This window comes from Anomaloglossus baeobatrachus, chromosome 3 (assembly GCF_048569485.1).
Source record: "Anomaloglossus baeobatrachus isolate aAnoBae1 chromosome 3, aAnoBae1.hap1, whole genome shotgun sequence".
Classification (NCBI taxonomy): Eukaryota; Metazoa; Chordata; class Amphibia; order Anura; family Aromobatidae; genus Anomaloglossus; species Anomaloglossus baeobatrachus.
The window spans coordinates 152,681,933-152,698,285 of NC_134355.1; the positions used below are offsets into that span (position 1 = coordinate 152,681,933).

The window sequence follows — 16,353 nt, forward strand, 5'->3', positions numbered from 1 at the left end:
ATATAACCTGCAACTAAGTTTGACCAGTGCAAAAGTATGGGCACCCTTATTAATTTCTTGATTTGAACACTCCTTACTACTTTTTACTGACTTACTGCTTACTAAAGCACTAAATTGGTTTTGTAACCTCAATGAGCTTTTAACTTCATAGGCAGCTGTATCTAATCATGAGAAAAGGAATTTAAGGTGGTCACTTGCAAGTTGTTCTCCTATTTGAATCTCCTATGATGAGTGGCATCATGGGCTCCTCAAAACAACTCTCAAATGATCTAAAACAAAGATTATTCAACATAGTTGTTCAGGGGAAGGATACAAAAAATTGTCTCAGAGATTTAAACTGTCAGTTTCCACTGTGAGGAACATAGTAAGGAAATGGAAGAACACAGGTACAGTTCTTGTTAAGCTCAGAAGTGGCAGGCCAAGAAAAATAACAGAAAGGCAGAGAAGAAGAATGGTGAGAACAGTCAAGGACAATCCACAGACCACCTCCAAAGACCTGCAGCATCATCTTGCTGCAGATGGTGTCAATGTGCATCGGTCAACAATACAGCGCACGTTGCACAAGGAGAAGCTGTATGGAAAAGTGATACGAAAGAAGCCGTTTCTGCAAGCACGCCACAAACAGAGTCGCCTGAGGTATACAAAAGCACATTTGGACAAGCCAGTTACATTTTGGAAGAAGGTCCTGTGGACTGATGAAACAAAGATTGAGTTGTTTGGTCATACAAAAAGGCATTATGCATGGAGGCAAAAAAACATGGCATTCCAAGAAAAGAACTTGCTACTCACAGTAAAATTTGGTGGAGGTTCCATCATGCTTTGGGGCTGTGTGGCCAATGCCTGCACCGGGAATCTTATTAAAGTTGAGGGTCGCATGGATTCAACTCAGTATCAGCAGATTCTTGACAATAATGTGCAAGAATCAGTGACAAAGTTGAAGTTACACAGGGGATGGATATTTCAGCAAGACAATGATCCAAAACACCGCTCCAAATCTACTCCGGCATTCATACAGAGGAACAATTACAATGTTCTGGAATGGCCATCCCAGTCCCCACACCTGAATATCATTGAAAATATGTGTCATGATTTGAAGCGTGCTGTCCATGCTCGGCGACCATCAAACTTAACTGAACTGGAATTGTTTTGTAAACAGGAATGGTCAAATATACCTTCATCCAGGATCCAGGAACTCATTAAAAGCTACAAGAAGCGACTAGAGGCTGTTATTTTTGCAAAAGGAGGATCTACAAAATATTAATGTCACTTTTATGTGGAGGTGCACATACTTTTGCACTGGTCAAATTTTGTTTAAATGCGGATTGCACATTTTCTGTTAGTACAATAAACCTCATTCCAATCCAGAAATATTACTCAGTCCATCAGTTATTAGATATATGAAACTGAAATAGCTGTTGCAAAAACCCAAATTGTTATAAAGAAAAAAGGTTAACATTAATAGGGGTGCCCAAACGTTTTCATATGACGGTATATAATGTGTGTATCACAAAAGTGAGTACATCCCTCACATTTTTGGAGATATTTTATTATATCTTTTCATGGGACAGCACTACAGATCTGACACAGTAGTACAGTAGTCAGTGTACAGTTGGTATTTGGCTATGTGTGCACACTACAAATATGTTTCTCCAGCAAAAGACCCTCTGGCAGAAAAATGCACCTTCCTGCTGAAGAAACGCACAAAAAACACGGCCTAACAGGGTAAATTTGATGTGCCCTTTAAATAACTCCACACACAGGCATTAATGTCTATACCGCTGTCAGCATAAGCAAGTACATCCCTAAGTGAAAATGGCCAAATTGTGCCCAATTAGCCATTTTCCCTTTCCAGTGTCATGACTCAGTGTTACAAGGTCTCAGGTGTGAATGGGGAGCAGGGATGATAAATTTGGTGTTATTGCTCACACACAACTCTCATACTGGTCACTGAAAGATCAGTATGACAAAGAATTTCCTGACTATCTGAAAAAAAAAACCCAAGAATTATTGCCCTACATAAAGACGGCCCAGACTAGAAGAAGATATTCAACACCCTGAATCTGAGCCCCAGCACGGTGGCCAAGACCATACAGCGGTTTAACAAGATAGATTCCACTCACACCAGGCCTCGCCATTGTCGAAAGAAGAAATTGAGTGCACTTGCTCAGGGTCATATAAAGAGGTTATTTTTTCAAAATAGATGTGAGTGCTGGAAGTATTGCTGCAGAGGTTAAAGGGGTGGAGGGCCAGCCGGTTAGTGCTCAGACCAAACACCACACACTGCAACAAATTGGTCTGCATGGAAGTCTCTGCTAAAGATGATGCACAAGAAAGCCAGCAAACAGTTTGCTGAAGACAAGCATATGGATTGTGTATATTTTGGCTAGCACCCTGTTCACATTTACAATGGTGTTCCAACAGTCTTTTTGATTGTATTGCTGAAGACAAGCAGACTAAGGAAATGGATTACTGGAACCATGACCAGTGATCTGATGAGACCAAGATGAACTTATTTGGTTCAGATGGTGTGACGTGTATGTGGCAGTAACTAGGTGAGGAGTACAAAGACAAGTGTGTTTTGCCTACAGTCAAGCATGATGGTGGCAGTGTCATGCTTTGGGGCTGCACAAGTGATGCCTGCTGTGAGGAGCTAAAGTTCATTGAGGGAACCATGAATGCCACCATGTACTGTGACATACTGAAGTGACATACTGAAGTAGACCATGATCCCCTTCCTTTGGAAACTAGGCTGTAGGGCAGTATTCCAACATGATAATGACCTCAAACACATCTCCAATAAGTCTACGGCCTTGCTAAAGAAACTGATGGTAAAGATACTGGACTGGCAAAGCATGTCTTCAGACCTAAAGCATGTGAAGATCTTTGAGGCATCTTCATATGGATGGTGTAGGAGCGGAAGGGTCTCTAACATCCACCAGCTCCGTGATGTCATCATGGAGGAGTAGAAGAGGATTCCAGTGGCTCCTGTAAAGCTCTTGGGAACTCCATGCCAAATATAGTAAAAGGCAGTGCTTGAAAATAATGGTGGCCACACAAAATATTGACACTTTGGGCACAATTTGGCCATTTTCACCTAGGGGTGTACTCACTTTTGTTGCAAGTGTGAAGCCCAGTTGTCCCAGGGACGCCACAGGGTCTTCTTTAGTATAGGCAAAGGGCAACAGGTAAGTGTCTGTTTATTTTATTATCGTGACGCCACTCACGGTTTGCGGTCAGGGATATGGGTGACCACCACTGCAGTTTTAACGAGCGTCTGGGGGTGATGGAGTCTGCAGTCTGATGGTGTGGCCTCCCGTGAGTGAGGCTGGCCCAAGGGCTCAGGTGCGTAGAACGACAGGTCCCAGAATAACTCAGTCTCAGTTCAGAAAGTCTTTCAACTGATCTTTACTCACTCAGGTTGTTATGTGAGGTACCCGAGCGATGCTGCCATTAACCAGGTGGAACCAGGAGCTCCTTCAGGCCAGTCTGAGGGTAACCATTAACTCGCCTTCCGAGCACTTCCTTGTTCAGATAACCCCTGACCTGAAGTACTGTGGGGTCTATCCAGGGAGTCGCTACTGCCTTTTCTCCCTTATGTTCATCCTGTTGCCGGCAGCGTGGACCAGGTGAGATGGCTCCAAGCTATGTCTCCTATGGGTCCTTGCGTTTCTGCTGAGGCTCAGACCTATGAGGTTGGTGAGGTACTTTAAGTTCCCCTCACCGGCAGGTTTAGCAGGTAGCTAGACTTGCACCTGCTCTGGGAACCTGTATCCCGTACGTGCCCAGTCACCAGCAGTCCCCGTACTCGACCGACGCTCTCCCTCGGTTTTTCTGACTGACTGTCTGGTAACCGTTCTTCCCCCCTAACGGCTACTCCACATGCAGGGTCTGACTAGTGACAGCGTGCATCTCCCCTAGCAACTCCCACGCTCACCACTACTAGACTGGCTCGCTCCACTCTTTTCCTGACAGCCTCCGCATTTAGCTCCCAGCCCCTCCGCTACACCCCTTGATGGGATATGGAGAAAAACCCCCTCTTGAGACTTCCCAAGGGTCCCCTCTGAGGGTGTGGGAGACCTGGTTGCTACCTGTCTGTGCATACGCACCCCATTCCGGCCTTTAAGATTACCTTGAAGCACTGTCCCAGCATGGGTGCAGTACTCAGTGGTGCCTGACCAGGTCAGGGGCGCCACACAAGCTGTTTAGACATTAATGGCTGTGTGTTGAGTTATTTAGAGGGCACTAAATTTACACTGCTATACAAGCTGTACACTGACTATTTTACATTCTATGAAAATATCATATCTTCAGTGTTGTCCCATGAAACGACATAATAAAATATTTACAAAAATGTACTCATTTTTGTGATAATCTGGATACATCAGAAAAAAAATAAATGTATCCATTTAAAACATTCCTCTTTCATTCATATTCTTTTAAAAATCTTTAAAGAAATGTAAATATATGTCTTTTTTCGGCTATTATTTGCTTCTATTAATGTTTGGATATTTTAGTCTGCCAAATAAATTGTTACATTTCATATAATTGAAGGCACCAAGTCCAAAATGTCTTAGGGAAATTCAAAACAGTATTAAATATGCTGATATATTCACTTCTGATAAATATCAACATCTCATAGCGTGTCTAAAACAAGTGAATCCACAAGTCTGCCAAAACCGAGAACGCCACGGCTGACCTTCTTCATCATGAGTGGAGGCTGGAAAATGCTAATTTGCAGTCACCTCAGGCCAGCTCTAATTACTATGAAATTTCTATCAAAATAAAACGGTGGATGTGAGGATTAAGTGATGTTTTCAACATACAAAAAAAAAAAAAAGCTTCAATTAAAAAGAAAAACCATACGATATGGCCACAATCAAAACAGAACAAAAATTAAGCAAAATGTGAATGCATACACAACTTTAGCCGAAATGCTGTTTTTTGCCCACTGTCCCATAATAAAGTCATACAAGTTTTTTAATAAAGTACATAAACTACAGAAAGTTGACAATAAAATCTATAAATCATAAGTCCTTGTCCTGCTAACTTGATAAATTAAAAACTCTTTTCTTGAAATGTTGCAATAAAAAAAAAAAAAAAAAAAAAAAAAAAAAAAAAAAAAGAAAATCAAAAAAACTTGCCCAGGAGGCCCAAAAATCCAAAAATCAGGATAATTGTTTTCTTCTTTTAGGGATCAATATTTCTGGTGCAAACATAGCAGCTTGCCTTTTGCTAGATGGGTTACTGTAAATTTCACCTTTGTGACCAAACATCTTGTAGATTCAGAAAATAAGGACATGGGTTATATTGAGAGAAATCTATTATGAACCATCTCATCCAAAGGCCAGGTCTTCAATGTGCAAACAATAAATGATCCAATCCCTGGTATGACCATACATGTACCTGAAGTCTGATGTCATGCTCATGTTTCCTTTTCATGTCATTAATATGCCATGCCACTCGCTGCATCGTGTCAATTGCGTCAAGGACAACATCATAGCCTTCTGTATCCTTATACAGGTGGTTGGATATCTCCTAAAAATATTGAAAAAAATACCAGTATAATATGTTTTTCACTCCTTTCACACGTCCTTATGCATATACTTTTATTACTTTTTTTTCAGTGTATACTATATAAGGGCAAGAGTTGGTTCACAAATTATTTTTCCAAGGCACATAGATATTTTGTTGAGAAACAAGGTTTCTCTCAAATACCTTGTACTGCCAATAGTGACAGTGAGAGGTGCTATTGCAGTCCGCTCATCCCCTTCTTGTGACTCCTGGGCTCCGTAACCTCGGCTGTCTGGTAATGTCACATCAACTTCCTGTTGACCTTACATTACCGTGGCCAGCCCCAGTCTTCCTGAGTGACTAGGCTGTGGGTGGAGTCTCACAGCTCGTCACAGCGCAGCATCACAGCCAAGCATGTCGTGCACTCTCTACTTTACTGCAGAGCGCTGCAAGCAGGAGCGACGCTGGGCTGTGACGAGCAGTGAAACTCCGCCACAGCCCAGTCACTCACGCCGATGTCAGGTCAACAGGAAGTTGACGGGACATCAGAGGTCACAGAGCCCGGGGGTCATGAGAAGGGGATGAGCGGACCGCAAAAGCGCCGCTCACAAGCACTATTGGCAACACAAGGTATTTCAGTGAAGCCTTGTTTCTCAACATAATATTGATGTGCCTTGGAAAAATAACTAGTGGACCACCTCTTTAAAGATTGGTCATAACTGGAAGACTACACAATGTCAATCAGTATTCTGCTACAGGGAAAATATAACATCACACATGGCCAATGCAAATCAATTAGAGACAAAGTAATATGTCAAAGAAAGTCTCCATAAGAAGAAACATTTGGTTGTGCTTCTCCATTGGTCTTTTAAATTGTACTATAGCATATTTTACATCTTGGCATGACTGTCCCAATAGATATAACACGAATATTATGATTTTAACTTTATTTTATAATACTAGTAAATGAGTAAAATGACAATGACAGTGTTGAAACAAAGTAATTACTAGTCATGTTATTTCTGGCAATGCTTCTGTTAAGTTTCATTTTTCTTGCTTTATACTTTACATAAATTATAGGTCTCTGAAAGGTTGGAGTTGTTTAGAGAGTATTGATGGCGGAATCTCATACACCTTTTAGTAATAATAATAAGCAAACAATGACTTGCCTTAGGTCATCAAAACCATAAGCCTTTGTAATCAAGACCATGACTTTCACTGCCGGCCACACCTAGTAACTGATTGTCTTTTACTCTCGGTCTCAGTTTAGGTTTAGCAAAAATATCTAGAAAACATCCATCCTCCAATATCTCAGAACACTTACATGCAGAAGTAGATGGTACTTAAGGATCCTTTGAACAGGTTTCAGAAGATAAGAGCCAAGAGGAAGACTGTGCTGCAGAACTTCTTGTCTTTCTCGGAAGAATTTTACAAGGATTTTGTTTCTCATGCATTCAGTTAGAACAGCTACAGACCTGCAAGAAAATAGCAGTTGGTTTAGGTATACAGTAGCTATGTCAGCCATTTAAAGAAGCTATCCCATCAAAGTTTTTATCCTCTCAATATATTGCAATCATCATATTATATACTACCTTGCACTTACAATTGTTCATTTTGCCTTTCTACCCAGTACATTTTTTTCTTTGCCATTAAGTCTATGAGATCATATGATAAAAACTGACTAGCGGAATCCTTCCATGTTCTAGAAAGAAACAGGAAGTCTTTTCCTTGCATGAGTCACTGCAAAAGTCTTTAGCAGGGGGAAGGAAGAAGCAGCTGGGTCAGGAGTTGAAGGAGGGAATGATTCATGCAGGGAAAAAGACTTCCTGTTTACACATTGAGCAGAGAAAAGACAAGAACTTACTGGGTAGGAAGGCAAAATGAGCAATTGTAAGTACATAATACCATATAGTATGATGGTTGCATTGTATTAAGAAGACAAAATCTTTGATGGGATTGCTTCTTTAATCAATTCCAACTACATCACACGCAGAAGATCAGGAATAGTCACCGTCACTGTCCTTTCTAGTAAATAAATGACCTTAGAATTGAGCGTATACATGATGTGTTATATACTGTATGTCAGCCGCAGACATGAGATTTCTCTCTGGATCTCAATAATTACTTCTTTATATAACAAGGGATGGCACTTCACGGAAGGGGACATCAGAGCCAACCTGCCGATGACAGTACATTAGTAAGTGACACATCATGCAATTTCCAACACAATAGGGAAATTCACAAAAAAGTTGCCAGCTCTTGTAATGTTCCAGAATCAAAAAAGTAAAACTCACCATGCACTTTAAATAGCCATAGCCATCGCTCTGCCACACTCTCCTATGCTCACTTTGAGATGCCGCTGCCAGACATTTTGGTCAGTGGCTAATCTCTTAGAGAACAAAGGCATCTGCAGTTTGAAATCAGACTTGCTGGATCCTTATTTCCACCAATAATCATCTGTCGGGGCCCCATAGACATCAGACTGTAGGTCAAACAGTAATGTTTTTGGGGGCCTTAAAGGGATTCTGTCAACAGATTTTTGTCAACTCATCTGAGAACATCATAATGAAAAGGGCAGAAACACAGATTCCAGCTCTGTATCACTTATTGAGGTGCTTTCTCTAGTTTTGATAACTCCTGCTGATAAAATTACTGTTTTATCATTAAAGGACTACTAAACCTAATGTAGTCTTCCATGTTCTTGGCCTCTGTAACACTCCCACCCCCCCCCTACGTATTGCCAGCTTTCTGCCTATGCACAGTGTACATAGAAGTCTTACAATCAGTGGTTTGGGTGGGGTTACATAGAGCTCAGTATTCAGAAAATTGGTTTATCTGCAATAAACAAAACTGCAGCAATCAGTAAATTAAGTGATTCATTGTTGGAATTAGGATCTGACCCTGCATCATGCTGCTCTCAGATGGGGTTGTAAATACCGGGTGACAGACTCCCTTTAAAGTTAGCCATACAAATACTGTGGGCCAAACATCATTCTCCCCAGATGGCAGATCTTGTGCATGAGAAAGAATGAGTAGTTGAATTTCAAAGAATGCTAGATGAAAGCGATCCAAATTGTATGGCCAGGTTTATTTTCTTGTAGTCAAATTGGCTGGATACATACATACTGTACATACATACTGTACATACATACATACATACATACAATATAATGAAATGATGAAGACATACCTTGGATAATTTGTGCAATATTGCGTGTAGATGTGAAATTCTTCACTCTGCAAACAATGGTTATTTAAATCATTATTTAAAAAACAGAAAAAAAGCAAAATTTGGTACTTTACATGGACTGAAAATGATTGGTAACTCTATATCAAAAGCAATCAGGGTTGGATCCTCAGGCCTATTCACATCTCCAATTGTCATATATAATGGATCCAGTGTTAAAAAACAGAATCCATTATAAACAGAGCAAAAACAGATGTATACTTTAGTGTCCATGTTGCATCTAGTTTTGTTCTGTTTGTTATTGCTCCATTTTTATTAGACGGGTTCTGAACACCAAGTGTCCTGGGCACGTGCAGTACTGTCAAAATAGATCCATTAATGGATGACATAATAGATCCAATATAATTTGGTTATGATAGAGTTCAATGTAAATAATGGATCAAGTTAATATATATATTATATACACATCCTGTTTAATCATCCGTATACTTGGCTTGGTTTGTGGTAATCCATTTCCAGATGTCTATTGCAGTCTTTATTTATAACTATTAGTTCGTCCAAGCAGATATTAATTTTATTCTGTCCTGGCAACATAATATTCATGCAAAGATACATTCCATGCACCATTATAGGTAGTCGACTCAAATTAGATTTTTTGATGAATTATACCTTGTCGTCCGTTTAGACAGATTTAACTACAGTTTGTAAGAAAACTTGTTCCCAGTTATTCACCCCTGTAAAACATGATGGCGAACACCTTTGAAATTAGCAAAACGCTTGTTTGTAGTGTAATTAGAGTGTGAACACCGCCCACAGATCATTGTTAGCGAAAGCGTATCACCATGAGTAAACAGCATTGCTGTCAATAACCTGATGCTGTATGGGGACAGAATGGTCGTTTGATCACTCTGTCAGTAATCAATTTCATGTGTTGTCAGTCTATTAAATAGGCTGAAAATGGCCCATCTATAGTGATATATGGCTTTTGTTGTTGATACCATTAGATAAAGTGTAGAAAAGATGAACTTTAATCCTCCTGGCAGTATTTTGGGAGGCGGCACCGGATCAGTCACCGCTCAGTGTATGGAGAGCGGCAGCTATAAGTATACCCCCTGCAATGACTGACAGCCTCCTCTAATGCTGAGCAGCTGTTAGTCAGTGCAGGGAACGTAGTTACAGCCACCGCTCTCCACAAAGTAATGACTGAACCCAGCATTTCAATTTAGTTGGCCACTAGACTTTTCTTGACTTTCTCTAGCATCTTCATTCTCCACTTTGATATTGTACATCCAAAAGACATTACTCCACAAGTCTTGCAGTTTGTTCAAATACAACTTTGCAAACTTTAGCTATTCTGTGTTCTTTTCAGAAATAATGCTCTCCTGGCAACCCTTCCAAACAAGGCATACTTGTTCAGTCTTTTTATAATTGTACGGTCATGTACTGAACCCAAAAATGCCATCCGTTTCCTGCAGTCAAGTCTGGGTTTTCTGCAAAAAGTCTGTTTATTAAGGAACGCTTACAGTAATAAAGTAACATTATATAAAGTTTAATTATATTATGTGGATATGCTGATTACGTAAAAATAAATGATGAATATGCAATTGGTATAACTAATAGGAAGACTGTTTAATAAGCAGTTAAAAAAACTGCTCACGTCTGAATTTTAATGGCTATGTAAGCAGCGTGAAAACTGACGGCAGCATTCAGTTTTCACAAGGCTTACAAGCTGCAGCAAATTTAACTCTGTTAAAAAGGTTTTTGTTTCACTAAGACAACAGGTCCATGGCACATAGATATCAAAGCGGATGGAACACAAACACAATGGCAGATTACTGCTGGTGTTTACAGCATCAAAACCCTGATATTCGAGAAAGAGAAAGTTTCTCCCTAACAACTACAAGTTAGACAACTATTGCTCTTTTAGCTAGACGATAGGCTAGTTTTTGTCATGAAACAAATATATTATGTCCTATTGCTTCAGAATTTCTCATTACCCCTGATATTCAAAGTTAAAACTATAAATCAAGTATTTCTCATTTGTGAAAAAGTTTGACTTATTGCATATTTTATTACTTTATATCTGGAATCAGCACCTTTTCATTTGGGTAAAAAAATACTTTGGTCACCAGAATTTTTCTCAAGTGTAGACCAGTGCAAACTTTCTCTTTGCAGAATGATGGACTCAAAATTATTAAGACATGACCTTATTACCCATCCCCGACCAATGGGTAGTAAAAATTTCTTCTCATAGTATTGCTGAAATAGCCCTCCTCATCATTGTGTTAACACACACTGGAATTCTGCAAATCAGCAAATTGCCAAAACGTCTGCTTTTATACAGGTGGGCACACTTGCTAATTATCAATTAAGCATGTGCATGTGATAAACAGTCCCCAGCTCTCTCTGACATGTTAATGAGTTTGTGCTTATTGGGTATGACTCCAGAAAAATCTGGACCTACCCTTTATTTTGCTATGGTATTTTGGAGTACCTCTTCCTTAATCATATTTGTTCTGTTCACCACAGATTTTTCTCCAGCTGCCATGACCTTCCGGGCCAGGGATAGCACCTGGCAGCTACAGATGGACGATGTCCTTAAGACTGGTGGGATCACAGGTGATGTGAACAATGGCATTCAATCTGATGAGATGATTATGACCAAGTACAAGGATCTACTTAAAAAACGTACTAGATTGTGGTGGAATAAGGCATTCCTGGGCAAGTATTTAGAGAAATATCTGGTGCCCAGGGGACTCCGCGTGCAGGTGTTTCCCTCCTTCCCTTTGGAAGACGAGACTTTTAAAACAAAATGGGAGGAACTAGCACAGACCTGCTCCCGGGGCTTCCTGGGCCTATTGTGGGACCATAACTCGTCCTCACTGGCTTCAATTGAAATTGAATTGGAAGCCCTAGAAAATAATTTAACTGGGGCCTGTACACCAGCTGTCATTACCCGCTTCTATGCTGATGTTGATAAAGAACTTGAGAAATGGGAGCGGGAGATTAGGACCTTCAAACTGAAAAAACTTAATAGGGATATCCAGGATTATACCCTACGGAGAGCATATAGATGGAGAACTAATACAACCAGAGGACGTACTGGGGACACTGCTAACAAATATCCTCGCTCAAGATCCTCCTCAATAGTGTCTCAGACCTCCGTGGGCGGTTCCTCCTCTGGGGCCTCAGTGAGCTCTATGGATTTCGGGGAAACAGTCGGGGCACGTGTTAAAAACAGAGCCCGGCCACCTGTGACATACAATAAGAATAAACGCCAAGGGAATAAACTTCAGGTATTAAATCTATCTCCACGGGTGCTCACTGTGGCTCAGGTGGAGGTCCTTTTACGTGGTTTAACTTTTTCTCCCTCTAATTCTTTCCATCTTTTCTCGGCTTTGAAGGATCTTAATTTATTTTCACGGAAATTAATTCTTAAAAAACTCTTTTATAAGCGGAATGCTGGGTCCGACAGCCAGGTGGAACGGGAGGCCATACAAAACCTTGAAGACCTATTGCAGGAACAAGAGATCCCGACAACAGGTATGTTCCCTGGTGCGCTTTTACCCAAATCCACAAAGTTCCCCCCATTGTCCATTAGCCCTGCAGTTGAGATCTTTACTAAAATGGTCAGTGAGGATTTTAAAAAGATCCCGACCAATCGGAGAAGGGATAATTTGACCCATCCCCAAAGGATGGCCTTGATAGAACTGCAGGGTTTTCGTGATATTGTGATAAAACCTGCCGACAAAGGGGGGAACATTGTGGTGCTGTCCTGTGACAAATATGAACAGGAGGTTCTTAGACAGCTACGGGACAGGAACACCTACAAAAAATTGCCCTCCAATCCCCTGACTGTGTTTTCTACTGAACTCACCGCAATATTACGAAGGGCTCTGGATACCGGCTTGATCAACAAAAAAATGTTTGACGGATTGTGCAAAAAATATCCTAGAGTCCCTACATTTTACATACTGCCCAAAATCCATAAGGATGCCGTCAATCCGCCTGGGCGTCCGATTGTGTCCGGCATAGAGGGTTTATGTGATCCTATCTGTAGATTTATAGACTACCATTTAAAAACTTTAGTTGAGACATTACCCTCTTATGTCCGGGACACCACGGACATCCTTAGGCGCATTGATGGCATCTTTTTGGAGGAGGACATGATCCTCGTCACAGCCGACGTTGAAAGCCTATATACGTGTATATCTCACACAGATGGAATACGAGCTGTCCGTTTCTTTCTTGAAATGTCCGGTCGGAGTGGCGGTCTGAGTGATTTGATTATCGAGCTGCTTGAGTTTGCCCTGTCACACAACTTCTTTGTCTTCAAGGATATCTACTATCTACAGCAACGCGGCACTGCCATGGGCGCGGCCTGTGCGCCTTCGTATGCAGGCCTCTTCCTGGGCTATTGGGAGAGGCTGGTTTTTGCAGACGAGGACTCCGGGCTTAGCGCCCATGTGCAGTGTTGGCTTAGATATATGGACGATGTATTATTTGTGTGGCAGGGCTCAGTTGAACAGCTCGACCTATTCATGGGACAGTTAAACATCAATGACTTCAACATTAAACTGACCTACAAAAGTAGTAGATGCAGGATTGACTTCCTCGACATGATCAATGTTGATCAGAGGGGATCGATCGAGACGGACGTTTTCCGTAAGGAGACGTCCGTCAATGCACTACTACATGCTTCATCTGATCACAATCCATCAACGATTCGCGCCATTCCGACCGGGCAATATTTAAGGATGAAACGGATTTGCTCTTCCAAGGATTGTTTTGAGGCCCAGTCGGCTGATCTCAGGGATCGCTTCAGTGAAAGGGGTTATAGTGGTAGGAGCATCAGGGCTGGCTACAATCGGGCCAAGAGAACCCCTCGACTGCAGCTACTCACGGATACCCCAAAAAAGGAGGCACAACACGATATCTCGGTGAGATTCATTGGAACACACAGTCAGGAATGGGGGACTATGCGCCAGATCTTGAAGAGACATTGGCCGGTTTTGATGACCGATCCAACTTTAGCTAAAGTACTTGCCCCGGACCCTTTGATGACTTCCAGGAGAGCGAGAAACTTGAGGGACCTTTTGGTTCAGAGCCACTACGTGCCACCTCGAGCGAATCCATTTGGGTCTCACGGACCTCCACGGGGATGTTTCCCTTGTGGCCACTGTGTGGCTTGCAGCAATGTCCTTCGTAGCCATACTTTTTGTTCATCTGATGGACAAAAAATTTACAAGGACAAGGGAGCTCCGCATTAGGGTCAGGGAGCACGTGAGGGACATTGCTGCAGCCAAAACAGAGGAGGATCTGACAACACTTAAAACACTGCCCAGGCACTTCAGATTACACCACTCCTGTGACCCCTCAAAATTGAAGATAAGAGGAATTGACGTAGTGACGGGGGGGGATCAGAGGTGGTGATCTGAAGAAACGCCTGGCGCAGTGTGAGACCAAGTGGATAGTGACGTTGGATACACTGGCTCCCAAAGGTCTAAATGAATCAGTGAGTTATGCCCCTTATTTATAAGCATAATATCACACAGACCACATACAGTTTCTCTCTCTCTTGCGAGTGATTGAATTCCATAATCTTTGATTGTTGATCTTTGGTCTATTTGGTCATGGTCACACATATATACAGATTTCATCTCAGGTGTCATTTTACCATATACTCATATTGTGAAATTGCCATTTGTTCTTCTCTCCTGTATCCTTTGTCTTTTTATCCCTTTTTAAGCTTTTAACTTATGCCTTATTTATCCGTGCTTCCCTCCCTGAAGTTCAGGCTTATTTATTTATTTGCATATGTCCTTTTTTCAATAGGACCTAGAAATTAATTGTATGACGGTCATAGGAAATCTATCATCTCGATCCATATGAAAAATCAAGGATGGACCTTTCCACATGATGTTGTCATGTCTTCAGAAACCCGAACATTTACTGAATTATCCTATATCTAGAGAGATTTGTTTATTCTCACCCTTTGTTATGATGTTCGGCTGTCTCTGTGCGATCGCGCCCGGTGCCGCTCGTGCGCGCGCAACTGCGTCCGTCTTAGCGGAACGCGCATGCGCGGGAGCCTTGGTGACGCGTCCCCGCTCCCGCGCATGCGCGATCGTGACGGCCAGCGTCTCGCGCGATTTCGTCCGGCCGCGGGCGTGACCGCCGATAATGAGACTTCTGGGTCCATGATAATTGAAACTACACACTTAAAAGCCTGCCACAGGGGATGGATGGCACGAGACGCCTCCTCCCTGATGAAGATTGTTATATACTAATATCGAAACGTACGTAGGTCTTCCTGAGGCTCTATCTTTGACGGAGTTCCCCTCTCCACTCGGCTGATTGAAACAGGGTGTTATTGGTACCAGTACTTGTCTGCGCAGGGGCCATGGTGGGGTCTGATTTACACTAAGAGCTGTGTCTAGCACTGCAGCAAGATATGTCTGGCAGTATGGCTTTGAGACATACAGCAGGTTGACAGATTATACCCACATGTGTTCTTTGCATTACTAAGTCTGTTTTACCCATATGCCTTATATGTATACACCTCAGCTTATGTCATATATGGGGGCGACCCGTTACTAAATTTTAACCTGTTTTTAATGACTATTTGGATGTGTATCCCCACTATGTCTAATAAAACTTGTTTAATTTTTGCACTAAAAAAACCTCTTGTCCTCCTCTCTCTGGAAGGCTTACAAGCTGCAGCAAATTTAACTCTGTTAAAAAGGTTTTTGTTTCACTAAGACAACAGGTCCATGGCACATAGATATCAAAGCGGATGGAACACAAACACAATGGCAGATTACTGCTGGTGTTTACAGCATCAAAACCCTGATATTCGAGAAAGAGAAAGTTTCTCCCTAAGGGGTGCTTCACACACAGCGAGCTCGCTGCCGAGATCGCTGCTGAGTCACGCTTTTTGTGACGCAGCAGTGACCTCATTAGCGATCTCGCTGTGTGTGACAATGAGCAGCGATCTGGCCCCTGCTGCGAGATCGCTGCTCGTTACACACAGCCCTGGTTCGTTTTCTTCAAAGCCGCTCTCCTGCTGTGACACACAGATCGCTGTGTGTGACAGCAAGAGAGCGACAAATGAAGCGAGCAGGGAGCAGGAGCCGGCGTCTGACAGCTGAGGTAAGCTGTATCCAAGATAAACATCGGGTAACCAAGGTGGTTACCCGATATTTACCTTAGTTACCAGCCTCTGCAGCTCTCACGCTGCCAGTGCCGGCTCCGGCTCCGGCTCTCTGCACATGTAGCTGCTGTACACATCGGGTTAATTAACCCGATGTGTACAGCAGCTAGGAGAGCAAGGAGCCAGCGCTAAGCAGTGTGTGCGGCTCCCTGCTCTCTGCACATGTAGCTGCATTACACATCGGGTTAATTAACCCGATGTGTACTGTAGCTAGGAGAGCAAGGAGCCAGCGCTCAGTGTGCGCGGCTCCCTGCTCCCTGCTCACACTGGTAACTAATGTAAACATCGGGTAACCATACCCGATGTTTACCTTAGTTACCAGTCTCCGCAGCTTCCAGACGGCGGCTCCGTGCAAGCGCAGCGTCGCTTGCACGTCGCTGCTGGCTGGGGGCTGTTCACTGGTCGCTGGTGAGATCTGCCTGTTTGACAGCTCACCAGCGAC

The 16,353-nt window shown here is 42.4% G+C and overlaps 1 protein-coding gene across 6 annotated transcripts in view; it reads right to left on the reverse strand.

Moving 5' to 3' along the window:
* The window catches only part of PLEKHG1 (pleckstrin homology and RhoGEF domain containing G1), a 356,257-nt gene that overhangs the window by 35,347 nt on the left and 304,557 nt on the right, over positions 1–16,353 (reverse strand). For all 6 annotated transcript variants that reach the window (XM_075339532.1, XM_075339534.1, XM_075339533.1 and 3 more), the window contains 3 exons: positions 8,702–8,748; positions 6,836–6,986; positions 5,404–5,535 (listed from right to left, as the gene is read on the reverse strand). In XM_075339532.1, coding sequence (XP_075195647.1) covers positions 5,404–5,535; positions 6,836–6,986; positions 8,702–8,748 — 330 coding nt within the window. The remainder of the gene's footprint in view (positions 1–5,403; positions 5,536–6,835; positions 6,987–8,701; positions 8,749–16,353) is intronic.